The sequence below is a fragment of the Portunus trituberculatus genome, chromosome 28, assembly GCF_017591435.1.
Source record: "Portunus trituberculatus isolate SZX2019 chromosome 28, ASM1759143v1, whole genome shotgun sequence".
Lineage (NCBI taxonomy): Eukaryota > Metazoa > Arthropoda > Malacostraca > Decapoda > Portunidae > Portunus > Portunus trituberculatus.
In genome coordinates, this window is record NC_059282.1 from 12,009,359 (window position 1) to 12,037,195 (window position 27,837).

Sequence of the window (27,837 nt, forward strand, 5' to 3'; positions counted from 1 at the left end):
AGAATGTCACAACTTGTAAGGCATCTCATATCCAATCATCTTGGCGATACTCTTTTCCATTAAGTTAACTGTTGATGTTGAGTTAATTGAATTACAACTCGGTCAAAATCTCTCTTTGCCTGCTTGGTATATTTCCTGTTTCATATGTTACATTCCCCAGCCTAGTATTATAGCATTGTCTTTACAGTTGTTTTCTTAATATCTTGGGAGTGGTGCAACAGCAGAATGTGGTTTCTCTTATCTTAGTTTGGGAAGCCCATCAGGTGAGAACCTCAAAATCATACATACACCATCTCCTGGCCTTGACCTCTTGCATAAGACAAGGATTGCCATGCAGGTATGTCTGTGAGAAGAAAGTGCCCACTACCCAAGGCTTCCAGTCAAGAAGTTACAATCAGAGAGCAAGATTGGGGATTCAGTTTGAGTATAAAATGCATGTAAACTGATGATGTAGATGTGCAGAACTTTTTCACCTCGGTTGCCTGTTGGTCACCCAGCCAGTCTTCCCCATTACGGAATGAGCTCAGAGCTCATAGACCGATCTTTGGGTAGGACTGAGACCACAACACACTACACACACCGGGAAAGCGAGGCCACAACCCCTCAAGTTACATCCCGTACCTATTTACTGCTAGATGAACAGGGGCCACACATTAAGAGGCTTGCCCATTTGACTTGTCAAGGTTACAGTCAAACCTACAACTGAATCACTCATTATTAAAACTGCTGAGTGTGCTTGCTCACCTCTCTGTCCTGATTTGTGACAAGGCCTTAATACCAATGGTTCAGCATTGCTCATGGCCATCTCACAACTCAACATGTTGGAAATCCCAGCAATTGCATGGGAATAGTGATGGTGATAAGTCTTATCAAGAAAATTGAAAACCTCAGATCAGGGAAGGACCAGCAAATAAAAGAGTGATGACTACAGATTTGTATATTGCCTGTATATTACAAACACATCCATAATATGGCGTCAAGTGAAAAAGTTCAGTGAGGAGTAATAATGAATGCCAGTTGGTTGAGAAGTACATACACACCTCTAGAAATGGCCATATCAGCAGGCTTTCCTGCCATTAGTCTGAATAACAATGTACACACAGCAGCATCATGAACTTGAACCAATCACATATAATAAAGAAGATGCATCCATCTCTCAAAACAACTGCTTTAACATACTGAATAATAAAATGACAATTTTCAATAATGAACAACTGGTCTCATAAATAAAAAAAACTAGCAGCAAATAGCATGTTGGCAGTACTAAGTAACTTGATGTGGTCAGAGACAACTGATATGTAAGGGTAAATAATACTGTCTTGGAAAAGAATTTTTCTATCATTTTCCTCTGCTATCTGAGAGGCTTCTGAGATAAAGGGGAATGTGTCTACCTATATGTCCACTTATTGGCCAAAGATTAACAGAAAATTAACATATTGCATGACTTAAAATGTTCAGATAAAGACAGGCAGGAGGGATACAAGTGCAGAGTCTATGTCCTTACACTTATTCCAACACAGAACTCTGAAGAAATCAGGTACAAGGAAATATTCCACCAAACTGTAGTAATAAAGGGTATCACATACCACTGAGCAACCAATGTTTATATCACTAATGTTGTGGCTCACAGACTCACAAAATTGGTACAGTAAACTTTTATGATTGAGTACAGTTCATAAACATATGAAAAATTTTTTACAAATACCCATTATGTACCATGTAAAAAACTATGCACATCTCACTCATAGGTAAAAACTGTTCTGTTTTGTACACACCTTGAGTTGTTCAGTTAATTCAATACAAAAAAAAAAAAAAAAAATGCCCACACATGATACAAGCTAGACATTCAATTAATCAGAGAAACACTTTCATGGTTTCTCTGATGCGTTGACGGCACACTGGGCAGCCTTCCCTTCTGCGGGTGATGGCAAGGGTGCACATATCACACAGACAAAGATGGCGGCACGGTAACAAGATGACACACTTCACCTCATCCTGGCACACCACACACAGGCGATTCTCACGCTCCTCCTCCAGCTCCTGGTAGAGCAGCTTGTTCACATATGAGGGTGTGGCATTGGTGGTTGTGTTGACTTCCTCAGGGGGGTCAATGTCTTCTTGTTCCCTTGCTTGGAAGCGTGTGAGGGGCCGCCGGGCCAGGGGCTGAGCCACTAGAAGAGGATTTGCCAGTGGCTCAAACTGCTGATTCTGGGGTAGGTTCAGGTCAGGCACATTGTCATTATTATCATTCCCATTTTCATCATTGGCATCATCGAGCTCCTCTTCCTCTGTGTCTGGCTCAGGTGGTGGCCGCTGCTGAGGAGGGTGGACCAACCTCATGTACCAGCGGACCAGACGCCGCCTCACCAGGGCCATGGGGGAGGGCAGGTCTGGGATGACAATCATGTTATCCATCATATAGAACAAAATGTACTTAAGGCCCACTATGAAGCCCACTCCTGCAGCCACGCCAAAGAAAGCTTCTATTGGGATATCAGAGAAGAAGTCCATAGTATTGTTGAAGCAGAGTCTGCTCATGGAGGACACAAATTGGCAGGTGTCAGTCACAGCTTGACAACAACTGAGAAGGCATAGGAACACAAGTGAACCAACCCTGAGAACACAAGGTACACCACATTAGGCACAAAGCTGATGACAAAGATGACTGATGAACCAAACATAATAAAAGCATGTTTGAGGGCTGTGACAAGATTGCCCATCTGAGCAATGGCTGTCATAGTGCCTGAGAGGAGGGCCATGTAAGAGGCATGGACCAGCTGGCAGGAGTACACAGCAGCTGACATCACACTGATGGCAACCCCATTGATAAAGGTAAATATAAGGATGACAGCTGTCCTTAGTGCTCCAGCCACGGTCATCACAGCATTGCCAATATCCCCAAGGAAGAGCAGCAGGTCAGTCAGCAACAAGGAAAGCAAATCAGCTGCCTGGAAAGTAAAACAGTTCTTCAATAGTAGAAAGTATAAAAGTATAAATGTTAAAGTGATATACTGTTATTTATTATTCACTATATGGGGAGCTTCTTTGTGAAAAGTAAAAATGTCCTTCAGGTGAGGTCTTTCCTTCCACTGAATGGAAGAGTTTATGGCAAATGGCAGTGAAATGCACTCTCTCATTAGGTGAAAAAAATTTATATTCACACTAGACAGTACAGTCAACTCTTACTTACTGTGAGTTTGAATAACGCAATTTCGATTTAATGTGACTTGATACTTGAGGAGATAAAACGATTAAATAAAGTGATTTATTCAATTTAACGTGACTTAACTTGACTCAATGACATTACGCACACCCATGTAACTTCTGAGGGAAGCCGCTCTGAGATGCTCTCGGCCAGATTCTTAAACAATACCTTCCACCCTTGTCAGCTGAAGGGAGAAACTGGTATTCTTAAGAGCAGATGTTGCCTTCCCACAGCTTGGGAAGGCAATGATCAGGCTGGATTTACCTTTGCTAGGAAAGTGAACCAAGACCCATATCTTCGTCATTACCTTTTCATAAATCTTGCCTAATACCTATTATTAATAGTTTTTTGTAAAAAAAAATTGACTTTAGAAACAAAAATGTGTATATAGGTTATTGTTCAAATGGTCTATTTTACAAAAATTGTGATCAGAACCAAACCCCAAGGTGGCATACATGACATTTGTAGGTACATGTCAATAATAACAAAGCCTTAGCAAATGAACAGATCTGAGGAACAATAACAACATTGCCGCCACCAGCTAAAACCACCACATCTCCATCTCTCAAGTTTTACATCAGAATTCTACTTAGCTTACCATCAGTTGTATGTCTTTATAACTTGATAAGTATCCATTTACATAGATAGCTGGTGGACTGTCCTCTTCCCATAGACTGCACAACTGAAGGCGGTGGTGATTTTCTCCCATGATAAGGTCACTATAAGACCATCTGTGCTTTTATTTAGAACTTTTCCTGGCTCAGTTACAAAATCCCCAAAATAGGCAGACTTTCCCAGTGGCCAGGAACATACACCACCCCCTATTACCATTGTTTTCTATGGGAAATTTGTTTGAACATCGTGACGTCTCCAAGAACACAACCCTCATGTTAGTCAAGAGTTGACTGTAATATATGTAAAGATTTCTCTTCAATGTACTATACTCTGACAAAATATTCAAGTTTTTTCATTAAAGTGGGTTCCATGAAAATGCAAACCCAAGTCAGAAACGGCCAAGCTACAAAGGAAGAATGTGGAGGGTAAGATAAGTCAGCCTGACACTCCTGACCATTTAGTGCCAGTTGTGACCTGCAGAATTTGTCAATCAGATGGAGCAGCAAGCTCAGTTTCATTATGTTTTTGCCATGTAATTTTTTTTTAGCATAGTACAGCTAAATGTCATTGTTCTTCACCATTTAAGATGCTGTTATTTGACACAAAGATTATACAATTATGCTGAATATGAAAATGTTGTTTATACTACATTTCATCTGTCAGTTAAGCTAAATGATGAAGATTAAGAAAATAAGTAAAAATTTGAACAGTATATTAATGTCAAAGTTAAGTAAAAGTGGCAGTTGAATTATGCAATTTAAGGCTGCCTAATACACAAGCCATTAGTATTGGTACTGCTGGAGGAAGCTGTGTGCTGTACCTTGTGTGTGAGAAGCAGGAGAAGCTGAACAATGCGTGTGGTGACCTTGAAGAAAGTGTTCATGACCTGGTTGTTGAGGCGCATTGCCACTCCAACACCACTCCACACTAGGCCAAACACACGCCCCATCTCCTCGGCCACCACTGTCAGCACCTCCGCCATCCTGCTGGAGTACCTTTGATGAGCTACAGATTGTTTGCAATTATTAGGACACAATGGCCAATTTATGGAAGCTGACACTGCTAGTTGGTGATGGAGGCAACCAACAGCAATGAATCATCAATAATATCCTAACACATGCTGCTGTTAACTTTTGACATCCCTGTATCATGTTTTGCAGTCTGATTTTATTGAGAACTTTGTACAATTGATGTACATACACTCGTATTGTAGTCTTTGATGGTGGTAATGGAGTTGCTGTATGAGTGTTGGGGTTACTACCAGATTTTTAATATATATTACATACTTCCAAAGCTTAGAACACTCAAAATTCAGCAAATGCATTTTTATAAGTGTATTTCATTAAATTCATAAGTATATATGATCCAGATAAATCTTCAGTTTTGTTAATACTATTGGTCACCCAGTGATTTAGAGAACAAAATAATTTTCCTTGAAGTTTTCGTGTAACTTTCCAGAAAATGAGTATTATTTAATTATTCTGGTGGCTCTCTTCATGGATGACTCATGTCTGACAATAACGGTTTGATCTCAATGTCAGTTTTTTTCAGCATGAGAAGTGATTTTGTCCTCATAAATAATATTGTACTAGATGCATTACATTTATGATCTGCCCAGGTCATCAACTTGTCGCAACCTAACTAATGCTATAGGGAAAACACTTTGGTACCCTCCTAACCCTCCTAGCAATGGACCTAAGAACATGCAATCCACTGACCTTACCTTCCTCTGAGTGACCTGACAGTAAAGGTGGGAAGGGAATCAGTAATTCATAGAAATTCTAGACCAGTAACTCAAATTAATGCCCCTAAATATTCAACATTCACAGGATGGGACAAGGGCTCTCTGTCAACCTGCAACACTCACATTAGCATACATCAAGCTGTGGGATGGGGGAGGGGGAGGGGTTCCCACTCTCCCTGCATTACTGAATCAAAAGAATAACCTGACCACGAGCCTCTCACCCCAACAACTTACATCAAGTGTTAACCTCTCTGGTAGTAGTGTCTGGGTCCGAGTTGGAGGAAGATTTGGCTTGGTCAAGGTCACGTGCAGCAGGGGCAGGCGCACCAAAGAGAGGTATGATCAGTGTTCGCTGAGGCTCGCGCTCTGACTGTGGCGGGTACATGCGGGCTGCTTGAATTAGGAAGTGATGGAGCAACTGGGTCTGGAACTCATGGATGAAGAGATAGCGAGCGAAGTATTGCATGAAATATTCTGACTGCACTCCGGGCCTCTTCACCCACCCCTTGACATTCCGACAAAATCGGCTGATACTTTGCGTGTGGATCCCAGATCCATCAGGATCCATGAATCTTTTTGATCTATTGACAATGTGGTGTGAATAGCCATGGTCACTGACACTGAGTTGTGTGCCCCAACTCTCACTCACTAGCACTGAGCCGGGGCAAATGTGGTGCTGGATGAGGGGTGTTATTAGATCTTCACCTTTCTTGTCATCTTCATAAGGAATCAAAAATTTCTTCTTAGATTTTGTCTCCATGCCCCCAAACACCCAGATCTCACTCTCATGATTTTCCTCATTCTTCTTTTTTACAAAACGAAGTTTGTCAATCTCAACTACAATACCTTCTCCACCTATAGATTCCTGGTTTATCAACCAGAACTCTGTTACCTTTGAACAGTAAATCCGCCAGTTAATGCTGGTTGAGGAGGATAAGTTGAGGTTTTGAATTACAGCATCATTGTCCCATTTTTTATCAAGCCAATGGTTGATGAAGAGTAAAACCTTCCAAGGTTCTATGTGGGCATTTGCCAGGAATGTGCCCTTGAAGTCTGATACTGTAAAGTCACAAATCTTCCTTTTTTTTGACTTAGAAGTCTTGGTATGCTGTGGACAGTACCATAAATTTTTGTCCTCCTTTAGGAGGCAGGGCTGCTTGCACCAAGGGCAATCCACCTTCTGTGGAAGGACACCATGGACACGAAAAAATTCTATAGCACTAGAGCTATTTCCAGGAATTTCTCCATGGAACCTTGCCATTACAAACCAGGTAGACAGTTCACATCCAGTGCAAAGCTGAGCCATGACAAGACTTATTCAGGTCTGAAAAAACAGTGTCTTGGGGTCCTCTGTCACTCAGTGACTTGCTGGCTCTGGCACACTGACCAAGGATGTACACAGATAATTATTAAACAGCCTGGAGAGATACTTCTCGTCTTGTTCACATCTACAGGATGTATCATGACTGGATTTATTCCACTGCAGCCTGTTCCCAGAGTGATAAATGGATAAAAATCATTACCAGTTATTATTTCTAATACATAGATCGGGTTAAAAAAAAAAATATATGAATAATATCTACATGACCAGATAACTTGACACTGCTGGGCATCTGGGTGACCATTAGTAATTTTAAGTTTCATCATGGCAGCTTGGGTCATATGCAGAATGGCATAATGTTAGGTTTAGTCTCAAAAGATAGCTTCAATTGTTTGTTGTTGGGACCATAGTAGCTAGGAAGTATATACTATTCAGAAGAAACAATTTACAGTTTTGTCATGAATCTAAAGATGATTGATAACACAAGTAGCAGAATGGAGATCACTAACAATTTACACCTTTGTACATAAATATAACGTAATTTTGAAAACTGGCGTGCATCCTGTTGTACTTTCATCAAGTTTCATTGGTATTCCTTATTTACAGATGCAGTCGCTTAAAATTTAAAACCTGCTTCTGCTGCTCTGCATCAAGATCATACCTGAAGAAGTAGCTGTAGAGGGAACATTCAGGGGCTAGGTTTCCTTCAGTTGGCTTAGGCGGCAGGCATTCTGGTGAAGCCCCCGGGTGCGTAGGACTAGGGTAGCATGCAGCACCCCTAGGACACGGTAAGGGCAGGGTATACGTCTTAGGACAACCACCACTTGGGCGTGCTATAATTAATCCTGTCTGAACTATTGCCCTTTCTTCCTGTTGGACTGAAGAGTAACTCGGCGGCGTGAAGGTGTGAGAGTGGTGAGTGGGTACCCTTGAGTAGTAGCAGTATGAGATGGAAGACCAGTTAGACCACTATTTCTTTTTTCTCTAAGACAAGTGTCGCTTCACATTACGGATTCCCTTTTCTATTTTTATATTTTTCACTCCTCCTTCTTCCTTCACTCTCGTTGCCACACTACTACCGTGTCAGAATAACCAAACCACCTCTCTCTCTCTGTGGTTGGACCGGTACCTTGAAGCTTTGAAACGGGAGAAATATCCGTCATATTCAATCTTGGAGAGTGTGTGTCTGTAGCATTGTGGTGATTTGACTGCTGGTCACCATACGGAAGGTCTTATTTGTTTTACTACTGTTATTGTGTGTGATGTCACGGCTGTGTGGTCACTGTGGTGGTCACTGGTGTGGTGGACGCGGTGAAGCGAAATATGACCGATGTGGATGTTGTACTTTGGTTCAGTCATACCACGTCAAGAAATCAACCTTAACCTTGCCTGTTGTGTCATGTTTACGGCTGTACTTTTGAAAATTTTCGTCGCAAAAGAAAGGATATGCACTGGAGATACAATTCAGTATCTAATTTTAATTATATTTTGACAAGTTTTAAGTTAAATGCGTTTCAAATCCCCATTAGACGTGTAGCATCTGGCAACACTGCCGCGGCAAGTGTCTTCGCATTCAAAAATTTCAAAGTTCAAACTCAAAACTCGCACACTCATAACATAACATAACATAACATAACATAATAGGATAACAAAGGGCCACCAGGGCCCATCTAGGTTATCCTGTATCAGTCGCACAGCGACCTCGTCATCAGTACTTAAAAATACACTTACAAGTACACAATACATTATATACTAATTCTAAATATTTGGCCCATTAACAGGGCTAAGTCCTGCAGCGAATTCCTCTACAATCTGTGATCCCCATACATGGGGATCATGTCTTGTTTAACTATAGTAAATTTCTTATAAAAACTATCATGCAGCGCTATACATAATTATAAATCTAATAAATTTAAGTGCTTATCTAATCTGTTTTTAAACATTGTCAAACTAGTGCTATTTACAACCGTCTCTGGCAATGCATTCCAGAAGTCTACCACCCTATGACTAAAGAAATATTTTCTTATATCTAACCTGCAGCCTTGCTTTCTAATCTTCCTGCCATGATTTCTAGTCCTACTTCCCTCCTCTAAGGTAAAGAAAGATCTCACATCTATGTAGTTTGTATCTGAGAACATTTTAAATAACTCTATCATATCCCTCTTATACATCTCCTCTCAAATGAAAACATGTTTAATTCCTTTAATCTATCTCTATACTCCAGGTGCTTTAATGCTGGTATCATCCTAGTTGCTCTTCTCTGAACTGCTTCTAACATGTTGATATCCTGCCTATAATGGGGTGACCAGGCCTGTATGCAATACTCTAAATGGGGCCTAACATAGGAATTATATAAGCTACGCACCACTTCCTTACTTTTATAACTAACATTTCTATTTATAAAACCCAGGATCCTATTTGCCCTATTTCTTGCTTCTAAACATTGCTTTGAAAGTTTCATAGTCCTGTCTATCACTACTTCTAAATCCTTTCTCAAAGGTTGTCATGATTTTGTATGACCCCGCCACGTTACTTTGTGAATGAATTAACTTGTCATTATGTTTCAGGGATGATTCACTAAATGAATTTATGAGTTATTGTAAGGAATTTGTCTTGCCAGTTCAATGCAAGTTCATTGGGGGAAGAAAAAAAAAAAGTTGATGTGTAATGTTGTGGGGAAAAAAAAAAGAGAGAAAAAAAAGGAAGCATGATACACTACAGGGTGTTGCAAATGTGCACCACAACACAGAATCACATACAGATAGCACAAATTTCTGCAAATACAGGTAAAAGTGAAAATACACGTTATTTTAAGTAGAAAATGTTTTATACACACATGTACTTTGAGGTTTTGTTCAGCTATTGGATGGAAAGGCGGGTTCACACTTCAGTATGCGACTGAAATTGCATGTCACTAGAAGCATCGACTGAGGCCTTCTAGTCGGAACACGTTCACACATAGCGACTGGGAAGCATTGGCTGGTTCGCGGGAAGTGAATGTAAACAGTTCCCAATAAGATGTCTTCCTCTGGTGACGATGACGATTGCGATCAAATTAAATCATCACAAGTATTCAGTCCTCACCTCCAGCAACTCCATGCATAGAGGGAATGGAGGCAGTCGTTGGAGAGTGAGATACCTCACTGAACACCGATTTGCGTAATTTTTTTTTCTTTTCACTGCTAAGAGTCCCAGATGTGCTCTTTTCCCTTACCAACTCCAAAATTCTCTTCTCTACATCATCACTAAGTTTTCAAACCTTTTTCTGTGACATCATAACATAAACAAAGTCAAACAAAGTCGCAAATCGATTGAACAAGACCAACATGTTGCGACTGGTTTTTCCAGTCAAAAACTCTACCGACTTCCAATTTCTGTCACAAATTCAAGTGTAGTGTGGTGACAGATTCAATGGCTGTGCTGGGGACTTTTTTTTTCATAGAAATATCATGTCAACACACACCACCTTACTGTATGTGGCATTTGCTTTTTTTAATTTTTTAATTAATTAATTTTTTTTTTCAAAATCATACAGTACACTTTTGTTTTTACTGTCACTGTCTTCATGTGAAACTTCTCACTGCCAACCCCCCCTCCCCACCCAACAGACTCCACCCTGTCAGGCAAGGTGTCATGTAGCTTATTATTTTCTGCCATGCCATGCTATCATTGTGTAAAGTTTATCCATAAATCATTTTCATACCAATACTATGATGGTCTTATTGAAAGATACAGCAGTACCCTGAAACTTGTAGAAATCATGATGTGTTGATATGGATTACCCAATAACAAAGTGTGAGTTGCTCAGTCATCCTTTCTTCAAGTTTTGTGTATTGCAGCATTGTGTCATGAGAGCATCATAGTATTGATGGACAGGTGATTTACTGATAAACATTACACAATGTTAGCATGGCTGTAATTAATGACAAAGAAAATGATTGTTACATGACACCTTTTATCAGTGGTTCTTAATCTTTTTAGTTTTTACTACCATACAGCCTCTAGAAATTTGTCCTTCTTTCCACATCTCCCTTCCATCCATGAATACAATTCCCTCACAGATTTTAAAAGAAAAAGGTGATATTTTGCCATCTTTCATTACATCTCTCAGTAAGAGAATGATAAATATAATTAGAGAAATTCCAGATTTTTCCTAAGGGCTTGTGTCTCCCCAGGGGGACATGCCACTTAGGTTAAGAGCCATTATCTAAATATCTGATGGTGGTTGTGAGTAAAACATTCCACATAGCTATGATAGACAGTATGTTTTTTGTCTACACCTCAGCAAATATGTAACTAACCTTTTCCATAATTGCTTCATACATGTACTACAGATGGTGAATAGAAAGACTTGTACACATATGGTTCAGCCTTTATTTAAAATTAATTTCTTGTGACAATGGGAAACCCATGCTGGGAAATTAAATTATATATATTTTGTAAGATTTAACTGAATTACTACACAAGAGAAGTGCAAATTAAATAATATATATATATATATATATATATATATATATATATATATATATATATATATATATATATATATATATATATATATATATATATATATACACACACACACAAATCAATATCAGTGATAAACATCACATATAAATAAGACAAAAATGAAACCTACAACTTAAACATGGTGAGTTCATTAACAATTCACCATGAAAATGAGATGAAATGTATTTTGTAGACACCCAGAAAGGGAACAGAACAGAAAAGGCAATGATCAATATCATATATCAATATCATATATATATATATATATATATATATATATATATATATATATATATATATATATATATATATATATATACAAGTTCTTAATGTCATTTCCACGATTAATTACAAGTGACTTTTCATAGAACACTCCAATATGTGATATATATATATATATATATATATATATATATATATATATATATATATATATATATATATATATATATATATAAAAATTAAAAATAATGTTTCTTTCCGTACAAGTTTGCTGTGAAGTGTGGTTTGCTTGTTTGGTGAAGGTATTGGTCCTCCTCCATTGCCTTACCACTCCAGCAAATCAGGAAAGGGAACACACAGAGGAAAACCATCACAAATGCCTTCTTAGAAAATAGTAGACAAAAATTTGCTGTGGATTTTGGATAAAGGCTAGTAACTCTTTTCATTCATCTTGAGTATGAATGATATACAAGAACAGCAATCTGTTAAGAAGTAGCAATCTGTTAAGAAGCTAAATGTAAAAAAAAAAAAAAACTACAATAACTGCCAAATTATAGAGGTAACAGTAATATAACTGCCAAACTATAGAGGTAATGTAATAATGCAAAAATCATATTAGAGCTAATGTTATAGAATAAAAATGTTATGAAAACTAGCACTTGAAATATCAAGCCCACTTAAAATTACTATAAAAATTAGATGTATCTAAATAAAAAAGTGACATTCATTAAAAAAAAAAAGGGAGAAATACATTGTTATGCTACATAATTTTCATGTTAATAAAATCAAAACAATAGACAATAAAGAGACCTGAGGGCACAGAAGTGTTTGAACAGACCACCCTTATCAAGGTAAGCTAGAATGTTTGTTGATAAGCAGACACATTTACACTTATTTTTGTACTGTAGGTAAAGTACTGAAAGGGATAAGTGAGTTTAATTGATTTTCTTGCTCTACAGACTGTACAGACTGAGCTTCGGAGGCAAGGGTGAGGACGTGGCCACCTAGCTAAGTGGGAAGGAAGAGGAGTCTCTACCAATGACTCTCAGCACTGCACCATTCAGGTACATATGTTCCAGAAGTAAGAGTAATGGACTGTACCTGCATCTCTACCTGTAAATGCCAATGTTCTTTGGTTATCAACATTTTAGCCCACCTTTGAAATGTTACATCTAGCAGTCTTCCATGCTGGTGCTACAGTGCAGTGATAATTAATAAAAGCATCTGTCTAGGCAGATGAAAGGTTTAATAGGTAGTGGTGCTATCAAGTACACTAATCCTATAATTACTATCACCTCTGCTGACAGAAAGATAACACTAAATATTGCTTACAAAAATAATTGTAAAATATAAAAATTTCTAAAACAACCTACTGATAAGGCTATGATGAAGCACACAACTCTTAAGCCAGGAAATATGCATGGCTACATAAGCATCAAGGTTGTAAGAGAGTTATCACAATAGCTCTTGTGCCAGAATGCTTTCTGTCGTAACAAAAAAGGGAAGACTGTGATCACCGTCATGACCAGACTTCACAACGGCCTCACGGTTAAAGTGATGTGTCTCGTTAGCAAATATTTTAATGGAAGAACGGAATTTCTAAGTAGCTAAAAGATCCATCCACAGATCCTTGGCACATCATCTTCCCCAACAGACTCACTCACTCACAGTCCCCATAGCAGTTTGAGTCCGTACAGGGTTGACAGTGTTGTTGGCCTCGCTGTCTGTGTCGGGTAACCGCCGGTCTTGCAAATACACTGGGTGGCCCTGGCTGCTACACTGTGCTTGGATAGGGGTGATGAAGAGGTCGGACACATACCGCGCCTGAAAGGATAGGGGGGATGAAGAGGTCGGACACATACAGCTCCTGAAAGGAGAGCAGTGTTATTTAAAATAAGTGAGGAATGTAATTTTCTCCAGATTTTGATGGATAAATATAAAAGATACAAGTATTTAATTTATGACAAAAATCACCCATGAATCATATTCTCCCTTATCAACTAAGTCTAACAGTAATGCTGTCAAGAAAGCATCTGGTTTGGTAGTATCATAATTTGTAGTCAACTGTGTATGCTGCTACCATTCTAGATCAACCTCACATCATTGGTATTATTAATGTAAGGAAGAGAGCTATTGTTCTTGTTAGAGAAAGAGCGGGAAGAAAGCCAGGGCATCTGCAACTGTTTGGCTAACTTTATTTCCCACTTGTTAAACATCACTGGATCACATTCATACTGCGTGTTATGGCACCTTCTGTTGGGTATTCTTTAGTGGTACAATTTTCTTGAGCGATGTGCACCGTGCATGTCAAACCATGACACATGGGATCAAGTTCTGTTATCACTTGAGCACAAGATGCTGGTGCATGTAAGGTACAGTAAGCTGAATGCAAGGCATAAAAGTGATGTTTGAGAACAGAAACAGAATGAGGCAGAACACAAAAAAGTGACCCTGACCCTGAGATGGTCTAAACAAAGTGAGTCTTGGTGGGTGAGGAGGAGCGACTACAGTCCTGCAGCTGTATGGTGTCCGCACACTGGCGCTGCTGCTGCTCGTGATCGGCACTCCCACAAAATAGATCCGACACATACACTGACTAGAGGATTGCACAGAGGCAAGGATGTGGGGAAACAGCATCTTAGGTACCATGTGTATATCAGGACATCAGGGTCACACTCAAGTTGAAGCAATACTTCAAAATAAATGTAAACTCAACAGCATAAGGTTGAATAAATAAATTTTTAAAAGGGTGTAAATTGTGAGAATATGGCATAAATGTTTCATATATCGCAATGCAACTTAACAGAAAACAGACACACTCACAATAAGAGTTGCCACAACTGTCCCAAGAATAAAGCCAGAGAGGACATCAGACCAGTGGTGTTTGTAATCTGAGATGCGGGATAGTGTGGTGTAGAAAGTCAACATGAGACAAAGAAACTGCAGGAAGGGACGAAGGAGTCTTGGGGCCTTGAACTTGAATCGCACTTGGAGGTAGATCTGGAAAGATTCACGTACAAAAGTTAAATGTGTAATCGTGAGACTTCGTATGTTAGTAATATACAGCAATACTCCGCTTAGGGGGTGTCAAAGCTGTTCGTAGAGCAAAAATTCGTTAAGCGGATGTAATTTTTCCATAGGAAATAATGGAAATAGGGGGGATGCGTTCTGGGCTGGTACCCAACATACTACATGGGTTAAAAAAAAATTATATATACATACCTGTACCATTAATAACCAAGTATCCCCAAGCCTTTAGTGAAGAAAATGACAATATAATGGAAACATGAGAATTCATGTATAGTCCCTACCTAGTGTCTGGGTCTTCTAATATATGACATCTACTGTAAACAACACTGTAAGTAATCACTCAACAGCACATACTGGGACACTGGACAATGGACACTGCGGCTCCAGCTGACACTATCGCAGCCACGCTGACTTATCTACCCCAGTTGAACTGCAGATTGGAATAATACACTTGTTCAAACATTCGCAGTTCCACTTCAAATAAGGATTTGCACCCTTAAAAGTGCAAACATAGAGCACACTATATTTCCGGTATAAATTCAACCAAGTTACAGTGAATGAGGGGTTTACGGCTTTGAGCCAATGTCAGATAAACGTTTTGACATGGAACACCACAATTTGTCAAGTATGACAAAAATTTATTCACAACTAATGGAATAATTCTCATTAACAATTTGCACACAATATCAAGTAGTGTAAAACGCTAAGATGTATAATATAATATATGGTCAATTGGGCCACGGGTGGTACAAGAGTTTAGTGGCTACATGCTAGTGACAGAGGTGGGAGCCAGCCAATCACAGTGAAGCTGCCGTGTTTGGTCCCTCAGCCGGCAAATTCAAACCCAGAAAATTCACTAAAACGGATGTGGTTGTACGTTATGCGTACTTTTTGGTCTAACTTTATACAGTACGTTAAACCAGAAATTCGTTAGACGAACGTTCGTTAAGCAGAGCATTACTGTATAATCTATTATTGGGCCTTTATCTATATTCCAGCAGTGTTATACTAGAGATGGGGATATCTAAACACTGCAACAGAAACACATAATAACCAGTGATAGTTATCAAAAGACTTAGACAAATATATTAGCGTGAGTCAGTCATAGATACTGAATACTGCAAACTATGAGCAAAAATTACTGTATCATTGAAAATGCTCTACTTTTTCATTACAGCTTCTTTTCTCAATACCAAAATTGTCATATTTTCTTTCTCTTATCTTTATTCTACCATCTATACTGCCTAATCAGCTCAGAATATTTATATAATTTCTTTCTTTATAAATGTAGGAGGGCACTGGCCAAAGGCAGCAAGACTAGAGAGAGAGAGAGAGAGAGAGAGAGAGAGAGAGAGAGAGAGAGAGAGAGAGAGAGAGAGAATAAAAATTAAGAAGTTAAAAGTTTACTTTATTCATTGTGAAAGAATAAACAAGTAACTCACTGCAAGGTACACCATAGTGTAGGCGGAGAAGGAGGCGTGGCCTGAAGGGAATGACAACCGTGCCTCCTTCATCCTGTGGTTCTCTTTTGGGGTGGTGCATGGGATGGGGTCTACATAGGTATTATTGACACAGTCGATCTGTGGGGACAACCATATCAGTTATACTTGTAATTATTGCTTTGAACATTTCATTTCTGTATTACACAGGCAACACTTTTTCAGTCAATAACAAAATGGCAAATGGTATTGCCTATTAAAATGGCACATAAGACTGAAAATTAATCAAACTATCAATATATATGCCAATACATTATATGAAGCACACATTAAAGCAAACAATCAGTCATCAAATTAACTTTGGAGGTAGCAGTACCTGTGTCCAGTCTGGTTTGCAGATGCTAACAAAGTGAGGTCTGAGGCGTCCCACAGAGTACTTTGCAATGTCTGTGGTGAGCTGGGAGCAGGCACATCCAAAGAGGAACACCCCAATGGCAGTATAACATCCCCACATCCAAGAATTGATCCGGCGGTTACATATCCTAACAGACTTCCCAATTGGTTGGTGTCGTGCTCGCCAGCCCTCCAGCAGTACCATCTGTGAGGGGCCATCACAGCCACACCAAGGAGATGGCATATGACATGGTTCAACAAATCACATTAAGTTTAAACTTAATCTTCTCTCTGTCTAACTCAGTATCTAATCCATTATTTTATTAATGTTTTATGCTGCATGAACTTTTAAGTTACAAGAATTATTAAAATTTCATTTCAATACAATATTCTTAGAAGTTATTGTATATAAGTGAAAACTATCAGCACAAGTAAGAATATACTGAACAAGCTTTAGGTTTTCATATAGTTCATGTCCTTAGCTGTGATTTAATTTGCAGAATGAAGGTTCATACTTAACATAAATTTCTCATTTGCTAATGGTAACAGTGTTTGGCACAAATGGCAAGTAACTGTATCAGAAACTGTCCTTGAAGATGCTCTAGCATGCTTGGTTATGATTTTGAAAGTTATCCGTGCTTTAATTTGGGAAGTGGTTATAAATATGTACACATTATATATATGAAAACTCATTGCAGTTTGATGTCAGTGTAAGCCTTGAGCCTTTTCCAACACCATGAATGATACCAACACCAATGCATTCTAAAAGACTACAACCTTGAAATATATATACATAATGTGTATACATATGTACACATGCACTTTCTACAAGGTCTGGCACTACAGGGGTAGCACTGGCAGGGTGAGAGTGAGTGGCCTCCCTCCCAGCTTGTCTTTGGAGAGTTAGGGCCCTCACGGGGACCAAGCAGATGGTGCACAACATCTGCACCATTGCACACCACAGGATCATCTCAGTAAGAACATGTTATGTCCCATTACTAACTAAACTCTTCACTTAACATTGTCTAGAGGCATCAGCTCTATCTCTCATCTTAGTTTTACCTGTGGTGTCTGTCATGCAGTGACGTTATTGTTAGTGTGGTGTGACGGGCACCATTGTGCTCGCCCCACCAACCCCCCCCCCCCATTGGTTTATCTCCAGAACTCTCATGACTGTCATACTTGCCACTCAGGTCTTTGGGCTTTGATTAAATGGTTGTCTGGTTACCTTGGGGTGACTGGCATTTATCATGTCAAGTTCTGGAATAAGGATGAAGGTGCAAAGAGAAATATGCATTTAAATTACCATCTTCCAGTGCCAAGCTAATTCAGGGCATTAAGGTGTTTGTGTGTAGGGAGGTGAGAGGTAGGGAGATGGAAGTGATTGGAAGGAGGGGTGATGGTGTGGTGATGATGGTGGTGGTGGTGAAAGAAGGAAGGATTGGGTGAGGGGATGTGCATGGTGTGTTCATTGTTTATGCTATGGGTGTAATGTGTGAAGAAAAAAAAAAAAAAAAAACATGCTGCCGTTGTGATAAATTGCAGGAATGTAGTAATCACTTTCAGAGCTTTGTAAAACTGGAATAACAAGATCAATCCATGACGATCATTGATGGATACTTTGACATAAAGGCGTGTTATAGTTACTGTGACTGAGGCATGTTTGATACAAGTAACTCCACACTCGCTATATTATAAATGTTGTTTGCTTTATTGCTAACTGTGGTACTATTACTTGTTACTTTTGTTTAACTACATGTGCTGTGCAAGTAGCTTGCCTCTGGTCACTGCATCTAATAGGATGTTCAGTCTTTACTGTCATTCCCCAACAACTCAGTGTAAAGATCATGGCAGCCATCTACTTGTTGAGAGATAAATTTAACTTCATTGTTATATTCCAATCTGTACCCCTGTCCTCTATCACATATATTAGATGGATGCATAACATTTCCCTCTACCAGTTCATACTCAGCACAATACCATCACCAACAAGAAAAGACCCATTTACCTTGTACTGACCTAGATCATTCATTATTCTCCCTTAATGATGCTTCAGCTCTGACTATCTTCTAGAACATGCAGTAAGACATACAGGTGTGATTGAATGCAGGTGTGGTGCTTGTCATGGTGGTGGTGGTGGTGGTGGTGGTGATGACGATGGTGTGAAGAGGGAAGGCTGAGGATGGAGAGGGTTGGAAAGGATGTAAGGACCAGGCTGGGTGGAGGAGAGTGGCCTGAGAGGGAGTCCACCGCTGGCCCAACTTACCGCTGTAGTTGGCAGTATTGTGCCCACCGCATACAGGACCCCAGTGGACACTGTGGAGTCCTTATAAGGGTAACGCAGGCTTTCGTCGTCACAGTGAAACCCGCGCTCTACTGGTTGGCCCAACAGAAAGAACAGAAGGATAGGGATGGCCACTGGAAAACAAGAGGGACAGTGGGGGCAAAAAATGAGTGAGGAGGCAATGGCGAGGGGGGTGGCATTCTGAGGGGGCAACCATAGCATGCAAGTCACGCCCCCCAACCCCTGGTTCGCCTAGGGATGGTTGGTGATGGTGGGGCAGGGAATGGGTGGAGAAGGATAACCACTGGGCACTGAGCTCCACTCTGAAGCTCCTCTTGGCTACAGTGAGGCCATGGTGTTAGTGGCAGGGTCATGAGAGACCCTCCTGACTTCCAACATCAACCACAGGAGCAGCATCATCATCATCATCATCAGCAGCAGCAGCAGCAGCAGCAGGAGAGAGATGGCACATCACAAAAGGAGACTAGTGACGGAAGAAGCAGGATTCCATGTGTCTGTGTTTTCCTTGCTGCCATTACCTACTTCCAAAAAAGGAGTCATAATTAGACTACTGGTGTACCTGCGTGCCAATTCATGGAAGCATCTACAACCTATCACTCACTCTCGGTCAAATGGCATCACAGGGAACGTAATTAAAAAGTAACCATAACACAAGTGCTTCATAAAAAGAACACTACAGCCTATGTTGGATGGGATGGTGTTGATGTGGGTTACTCTCAAGCTAATATATATTAAGGAAAGTATAAATAACTGGCAAACAGCATTCTGTGGATTAGGACCTTGGATTAATGCAACTTTTCCAAAGTCTGAGGATGAATATGTACTGTACTGAACTAAGAAAGCTAAAGTCATCTGGCTGGCTGGTGTGCGTATAAAGTTAGGCACTTTTCTCCATCATTTCACTGACCTCTAACAGCAAGACAATCCATATTTGCCAACTTAAACATTGCGTTAATTTGAGAATCAAAATGTAAGTTCCTTGCTTCACTTGTCATTTTTTTAAATATTCCTTTTACACTCATTTCTTTTTACTAGAAATTCAAACAGCTGCTCATAATTCTTTTTTATTTTATTTTGTCAATTTAAACTGATTCCTTTTCCCTTATTCCTTTTTTTTTTTTCTCTTCATACTCTCACTTCTACTGGTAATCAGTGATCAGATCAACTACTAATAAAACTAAATAGCTGAGGGCAAAAGGATTTAATAATAGCTAAACTGAATGCCACAAATAAACATGGGATTTAAAGTAGAGGCAGGAAACTCCCATTAAAAAACCTACAAGATGATGCCAGTTGAGATGGAAGTATATTAAGAGCACCGACATAGTGATGATGCCATGTCACAAGAATCTCAAGTGTTCAGTGAGAGAGAGAGAGAGATGGAGGAGACGATGAGCAAAAAAAAAAAAAAAAATCCTGTTAGCACCCACTTTGACGCTCCACCTTGCTGCCACTGTCTGTGTGTTCCTCCCTTGGTGTGGTGAAGCTGGGAAGACCTACTTGTGACTTGCAGAATAAGCGGGAGGCACAAATAATGGCCCTGTTTCCTTACACATACCAAAGGTCCGGGTAAAAATACAGGTATCAGAGTTAATGGCATACCAGAAAGTAGTTATAAAGACATGCTTCCTCAATTAGTGGGCATCCACAGGGTGACGGAAGGAAATTTAGCAGTCCCAGGCTACAGGTTAAGTGGTAAGGATGACTCCCAGGTCAAGTGCAATTACCTAGGAGGCAGTGGTTGTCACACCTAGCCTCACACCTGTTGATACCTGACCATTAGGACTGTTGGCACCACTCAAGAGCCATGCATCTCACACTCACCACTCACACCAGTGTCACACCTCATCCTTATATGACACATGGCTGTTTACAATTGTAAGGTCTTGTGACATTATGACCAGTACAGGATCTAATGGAACTTATGGATGCCTTACAACTCGAGCTCCTAGAAACTATCTGGCAATGTATTACCATGGTAGGGAAATTGCACATATGAGGATATTGGGTGTCATGTGAAAGGAATCATGTTTTCAGGATCTTAAAGGTTTCCAGTAAAATCATAATATAGTATATAATTTTTGAGGTGTAGTAATATTTAAATTGAGAAAAATATAGCTTCCAAATGATAAAGTAAAAGGCTTTCAGTACTACAATTTAACAAAATAACTATTGCTTATGTAAAAGACCTCAAATGAATAATGTTTAAAGTTACTGGTATGTATATAAAATATTCACTACATAATTATTTGTGTTGATTAAATTCCTTCATTAAGTAGCATGTGGTAGTGCTGGTAACCAGTGGTGTCTCACTTTTACCAATAATTCATGACACAGCACCCTGCAAGATGCCAATCCACTGTCTTCACTTGATGGCAATCTGAGATAAATCGCTGTGGACTGTTAGCAGACAACTCAAGCTCCAATCTCAGCACTCCACGTTTTAAACCAAGACAATACTCAATGACATTAATCTGACACACAGCAGCAGCACCAAGACAATTCCTTCATTACATGCTCACAAGCATACACATATGCATATAGCATATAAAACAAAGCTTTCCCTTTCACTTAAAAAAGAAACTATTTACATAAAAAACAATCTCGACCATTTTGACAAAACATACAAATAGGTACGTACAATACATATTTCAGATGTGGCGTGTACTACCTACACATTCAATTTTGTGTTTACTTACTGAAAAATCAAATGATAAGAAATGATTACTGGGAAGGAATGGAGGTGGATGTGGGATGTGGAGTGGTGGGAGTGTTGCAGGCAGTGCCAACACAGTCTAGGGCCAGGGTAAAGGGGCAGTGTTTGGGGCAGACAGAGGCACCAGCCCTTCCCTGCACCCTCCAAAAGGTGTCTCTCAACAGGCATGCCCGGCTAGGAGGCACAACACTACCGGGTAATGATACCAGTGACACAGTTGCTGACTCACTGACTAATTTACCCAAAAACATCCAAAGCCAGGATGAGCCTGATGTTGGATTGAGTGAGAAATGTCTTCCCAACTTACCAGGACCACAGGCATGGCCACCCCAAAAGTCAGGAGTACAGCGTCTGATATGGTCTCGTGATCGGTAAAGGGGTAGCTTATTGACTTGTCATTGCAAAACATGCCCCGTTCAAAGGGGCGCATTTTCTTCACCACAAATATGCAGCCTCCCACTGAAAAAATTAGAAGGGTTCAACAAGGGATCATGATGCACATCGAGAAGTTGAGTACAAACACCCTCCTGGGATGCCTTTGCCAGGGAGGGTCTCCTGCCTCTTGGCCAGACACACACCAAGCCAGGGACACACACTACCTTGGTATCAGGAAGTTGGTATAAAACACTCAGTGTGAATACTACAGGCACATATGAATCCAAGATAAAGAAAATAGGGGGAGAGGAAGCTTGGTGGTGAAATGTGTAGTAAAGGTTTGAACAGACTGGAGACAGTTGTCATGTTGTGTTTATGGTGTTGACCTCTGCCTTGCCTTGGCTGTCCACCAGTTGCTGTGAGGGCAGATTATCCCATGTGACAGAAGGGAGAGCAAGTGTTAGAGGCATGGTAACTTGTATGATTGCATTAATGTCCACAACATTCTAATAATCTTCATGAGCACATTATTTGTTACTCCAGTGGTGGTGGTGTTGTTGTTGTTGTTGTTATTATTATTATTATTATTATTATTACTATTATTATTAGGTATTAAAAAATGGTCACATTTTTGACCAAACAAAGATGTCATTAAAAGCCTCCGGATGCTGAGGATTTGGTTAACAATTAGTTCTGGTATGTATACATGTTAGGATGAAATAAATGCATAAATCAATTAATAGACTTATCAAATATTCCCAAGACATCACAAATGAACTGCACCACAAATTAATAAATCAATAGATGTAGTTAATAAAAACAATTCCCAAGAGATCACTATTGTAAACATTGGAATATCACAAAGACTTCAGTAACAAATACCAATGAGCCAGTATTCCAATAGTCCTCCACTCTTGTATGATCTGCACTACCCATTTACCATAATCAATGTCTAAAAGTTTGCATCATCTTTATTTATATACTAATTCCTTCCACCTCCTCTATAAGACCAAATCATAGCTGTCTCCTGTGCATCAAGAGAAAGTAGATTTTTAAAACATAATCACTATAACCAAGAAAGGAAATAGAAGGAAAGAAGAAAGTTACTTGTAGAGGTGTCTGCAAACATATGAGAGAGAGAGAGAGAGAGAGAGAGAGAGAGAGAGAGAGAGAGAGAGAGAGAGAGAGAGAGAGAGAGAGAAACTATTATACTACAACTGTTTTATTGGTAACTCAGAGGATGGTTATGAAATCTCCATGCAGTAACAGTGAGATGTGTGTAATGGCCATGTGACCCTGGTGTGTTAGCCATTATAGATTGATCAGTCAGTCAGTCAGTCAGTCAACACTTGGGCAGGTCACTGGGAATGAAGGGTTATCTCTGGACTTATTTGTCTCTGCAACATAATGGTGGTGATAAGATAGAATATGGGCCATTTTAAGTAAGGATTAAGTGAATGGCAATTTATAGGTTTGAGATTATACACCACATGTATCTATTTCTGTGTTAGAGCCCTCACTGCAAAACACAGAATGATGCATGGCTGAGATGGCTGCCAGGAAGGATATCTGCATTCTGATTAGATGATGTAGTTACTTTTATATCTATTTACTTATTTTTGGGAAGGCACAGAACAAGGTTGACTGACCGCGGTTGTTACTAACAGCAACCTGGATACATTTAGCGAGTGTACTGAGCATAAGGGTCTGTATTTTCTTGGTTGTGACTAACAGTAACCTGGATATGTTTACTGAGTGTACTGAGCATAAAGGTCTGTATTTTCTTAACATGAATTTTGCAGAGAGCATTGGCCAGAGGGGGACAGAATACACAAGTTAATGTGATCTTGTCAACTCACAAGCCAACCTGTCGATTTACAGCTCATTGACATGTATCAACTAATAAGAAATGAGTAAAGAACGAAGGTAAATGTTATCATAGTGACTAAAATGGATCCTATCTTCACTTGACCTGACAAACTGACTGAACTGCTGAGTGTCCAATAAGGACGGACCTCTCCTCTTACTGTTCCAAGACATACCAGGCATAACTTCACAATGATTACAAAATCGCCCACAATTCTCACACTAAGAGAGGTACAGGGAGTATCCTACTTGAAACAACTATCTAATACAGAAAAAAGAGGGAGATCATGGGCAAACCCTAAATCTTCAGTGAAATACAGTACGTATTCATATGGTACAGCACTGCATCACTTAAGTGTATGATTATGGGGTCAATGATAATTTACACTACAAAGTTTCCAGGACTCAATAATTGACGGTTTAGGTGTCATGATTTTATTTAAACCTTTATCACATTGTATAAAGTTGCTTAACTCAGCTAGCTTAGGAGTTCAGTTGATGATTTTTTTTTTTTTGCATACAGGATATACTATTTGTACATTTGTTTGCCAGATTTCAGTCAGTTGTAATTCTGAATCCCTTTTATGGCACAACTAATGCAATCTTCCTCCTCCCACTCTCATCACTTCATCTCAAGTCTTTCAGCTCCTCACTTGTTGCATAATCCTTCAGGGCAGTGTTGCATATCCACCTCCCTTGCTCTGTCCACCACACTTCTATCTCTTGGTGCTCCTTGTCATGAGATCCGTTGTTCACTACCTCAAATAACTACCTCTCACACATGTATATAATTATCTTCTTTTTTTTTCTAGATGCAAAGAAAGCCTTCTTATTGTTGACAGAGCTATCAATCACCTCAACTTCTCCCATCTATTCTCAACTCTTATCCTGGTTACCTACTTCACTTCCTGCACCAATCACTACTCCCAGGCAACAAGATCTGTTATTCTACTACTGATGAAGTTCTTGTATAAATAAATTCCATACTTCACTCAATCATTTGGTTTCCATTGCTTTACTCACACTGCTTATTACACCAATACTCCTCTTGAACTCAGGTGTCTCACATTGGATGGAATTTCAGCACAGCACTCACCACTCCAGTATACTATTACATTTAGCCGATAAGAAATCCCTGGCCCAGGCTGAGTGTTCTTCCCTGCCACCTGTCATCACCTTACTGCTGCTCACATTCACTCCTAAGCTCTTGATACTCTTTTAATTTGTATCATCCACAGTATTGATCATCAATACCACACCATCCATATATCCCAGTGGTTCCCAAGGCATCACCTTTATGTACTGGTATAAAAAGTAATGGACTTGGCACCAATTCTTCATAAAACTATTCACTAACTATTCATGATATGTATTTGTAAAAATGTTTCCAGCACTTGAAAGTTACATCTACCTACTATTACATACCTGAACTAACCATTCCCCTGACAATATTCTTAATAGTTATCTGATAGTATCTTTAGGTGCAAAAGTCTCCACAATGTAAGAGAGAGAGAGAGAGAGAGAGAGAGAGAGAGAGAAAGAACACCCTCTCAGGAATCATCTCAGAGCTGGTTGATTATTAATAATGTTTGAGTGGTGCAATGCTTCCACTGTCACCCTGATCTCATCCACTCTTCTAGTTCTATATCTGGGATCAATAATTTCAAGCCTGCATCTGTTATGCTCACACTTCACCCTTCCTCAAGAATGCACTGGTAACAGACTCTTAATTAATGCACATGTTTATCAAGTCACTAATTAACATTAACCTTTTCCATCAGTGAAAGCCTCAGCTGTCATTCCATAGCTACCAACAGAGATCTCATATCATTTCATGTTTTATTATTATTATTATTATTATTATTATTAACAACTATGCAGCTTTCTACTATGAAGCTTTTGACTCTAGATTGTTCCTGTGACAGTGATCTTTTTTTAATAGCTGCTCATCAGTTGTGTTGGGAGAAATGAGAAATTTTGGCCAGAAACAGGAGTATGACACATTGAAACAGTAATGTTCAGTGATATTTCTGCTTGAGTTTCAATGTAAAATTTTCATATTTCTTATTCATCTCTCTATGCATTCTTACTATCTATGATCACATGTCTGCCATCTTAGAAATATCTGGGGTATGAATGATAATTCATTTAAAGTAACCTCACCTTTATCATAAGTATATAATTCTGATTCATTGATTCACTGGTGACTACTACAAGCATTTGATAACACTGATATGACACATTAGCCCCAATACCCATGGAATCAACTGATTAGAAGATGTAAAGCTGGGTTATCAGTGCCAGGGCACCACTGACAATTTGACGCTTAACTGTGTCTATTCTATCCCTGTAACAGTCATCTCTATAACAAGGAACATGCCTACTGCATAATTAATCCATTTGAAACCATGTCCCAAGGATATATACAATATGAGAAAATCTTAAATTTGGTTTCAACAAAGTGGCATTGACGCATGCTACTGTACTCCATGCTCTGTCCCCACGTGAACTTAACCTATTGCATCACCACCGGATGCGTAACACAACATATGAATGAAGCAGATAATTATTAAATGACATGCATCACTTAAATAAACGCTGATTGAGGGATGGGAGCTACAGTGACAAGTGACGCTCTTAAACTCTCATACATTGAAGGCAGAGGATTCACTTCCGGGTGTAAATTTGAACATGTATTTCCACAGAACCACACAATGCCTGCAGCATGGCAAGTGATGCACTGACTAGAGGACTGCGCCTCGGTGGCAGGGACGTGGCCAGGGCCCATTGACATTCCTAGGCTTTCCCAGGTAACATCACTTCCCTCAGGTCTCAGGTGAGCAAGGCCGGACATGACAAGCAGGTTTCCAGACTTCGTGACCTTGTGGGAGGTGAGGCGCGGATCAGCGACCCACCACCGCTACCGTCACCACTGAAACCTTACACTGGGATACGAAGACTCACTGCAGACACGTGTTTCTGGTGGCGGCCGCGCCCACACCCACACCATGACCGTATGTCCTTGGCCCCCCCTCCTCCCAGTCACTCGCTTATATTAATGGAAATGGGCATTGTCCCTCCTTTCCTCCTAATACAGTCACCATTCCCCACGCCCGTCACATCCTGGATACTGCATGCTGCTCTTACCTGTTAACAGGATGATCGTGTCCATGACCACCCTGATTATGTACTTTGGCTCCATTATCGACATAAATGACAACTGGCCGGAGCGCGAACCGGCACACCCTCCCCTCTTAACGTGTGATTGCCTACTGAGGAGAGAGGCCGCAGAGGCGGGCTAAAAACCGAGGGACTACGTGCCGGTTAGGTTTTATTATTTATTTTGGAATGTTACGTATTTCACATGAAATGTACTGGTAACTGTACTTACTTTATAACCATGCATCTAACATCATATGGCTACTATGAAACTGTAAACTGCATTAATATCCCTCTAAATAATGATTATCACAACAGATGTGTCAATACAAATATACTCCTCAATTCACTCGGATGCTCATCAAAGACAGTCATTTATACAAGGAAATTAACTTGTTATATTTCACGGGGATAAATTTCAATTATTACTTCATCTAAAATCAATGGCAAATAATTTAGGCTTTTGAGTTATAAATTCAACACCTGGCAAACAGCCATGCGCCATAACTCTACATGCAAGATGAGTGATGTTTACACCTGCTGAGTCTCGTTCTCGGTTACCAACACAATGCCAACAGACCGTCAACATGACACGGGGATATACTATAGGGAACATAACCCGTAGATAATAGAATCTGGCTATGGGGGTGAATAAAGAGGTAGGTTAGCAGGTAAGCAGACCAATTCACGGACAGGTGAGTACGGTAGGCAGGTAAATTGACAGGTAAAGTGGAGAGATGAAAAATAAATCAGAGACGGTTACCTAGAGCCATACTGAATTGTGTAAACACTATATAACTAACTTGTACTATACTACGTTCTTAGGGAAGGGAAAAAAGCTAACATACCGCATTATTGATAAACATTTTACTTTGACATATAAGTACTGTAAGTAAAAGGAATCGAAAACCACACCGGGGCAGTATAAGAGATCTGAA

At 39.7% G+C, this 27,837-nt stretch overlaps 2 protein-coding genes across 4 annotated transcripts; both read right to left on the reverse strand.

The window, feature by feature from the left end:
- Window positions 1–922: 922 nt before the first annotated feature.
- On the reverse strand, window positions 923–4,802 carry LOC123510163. Its single transcript, XM_045265030.1, is given in 3 exon segments — window positions 923–2,588; window positions 2,591–2,948; window positions 4,641–4,802. Coding segments are annotated over 3 exon segments (1,254 nt in total). The 3' UTR covers window positions 923–1,854.
- A 6,439-nt stretch (window positions 4,803–11,241) lies between these two features.
- Window positions 11,242–27,043, reverse strand: LOC123510313 (putative phosphatidate phosphatase). Of its 3 annotated transcripts, XM_045265338.1 has the most exons (7): window positions 26,888–27,043; window positions 21,807–21,958; window positions 16,462–16,683; window positions 16,089–16,226; window positions 14,440–14,616; window positions 14,073–14,212; window positions 13,304–13,440 (listed from the first exon to the last, which is right to left on the reverse strand). In XM_045265338.1, exons 1-6 carry the CDS (start codon window positions 26,949–26,951, stop codon window positions 14,084–14,086), a joined length of 882 nt encoding a protein of 293 aa, XP_045121273.1. In that variant the 5' UTR covers window positions 26,952–27,043; the 3' UTR covers window positions 13,304–13,440; window positions 14,073–14,083. The 3 variants fall into 3 exon arrangements, with proteins under 3 accessions (XP_045121270.1, XP_045121271.1, XP_045121273.1); XM_045265335.1 differs by lacking the exons at window positions 14,073–14,212; window positions 21,807–21,958 and adding an exon at window positions 18,745–18,896 and having other exon boundaries at window positions 11,242–13,440; XM_045265336.1 differs by lacking the exon at window positions 14,073–14,212 and having other exon boundaries at window positions 11,242–13,440.
- Window positions 27,044–27,837: the final 794 nt, after the last annotated feature.

Bases quoted from the DNA above. Each gene is read 5' to 3' on its own strand.
- LOC123510313 (XM_045265335.1), bottom strand. From the start codon at position 26,951: ATGTCGATAATGGAGCCAAAGTACATAATCAGGGTGGTCATGGACACG. The intron at 18,897-26,887 runs GTAAGAGCAGCA...CTTGTTTTCCAG, and splicing joins CACGATCATCCTGTTAACAG to TGGCCATCCCTATCCTTCTG. The intron at 16,227-16,461 runs GTACTGCTACCT...TTGTCCCCACAG, and splicing joins GCAAACCAGACTGGACACAG to ATCGACTGTGTCAATAATAC.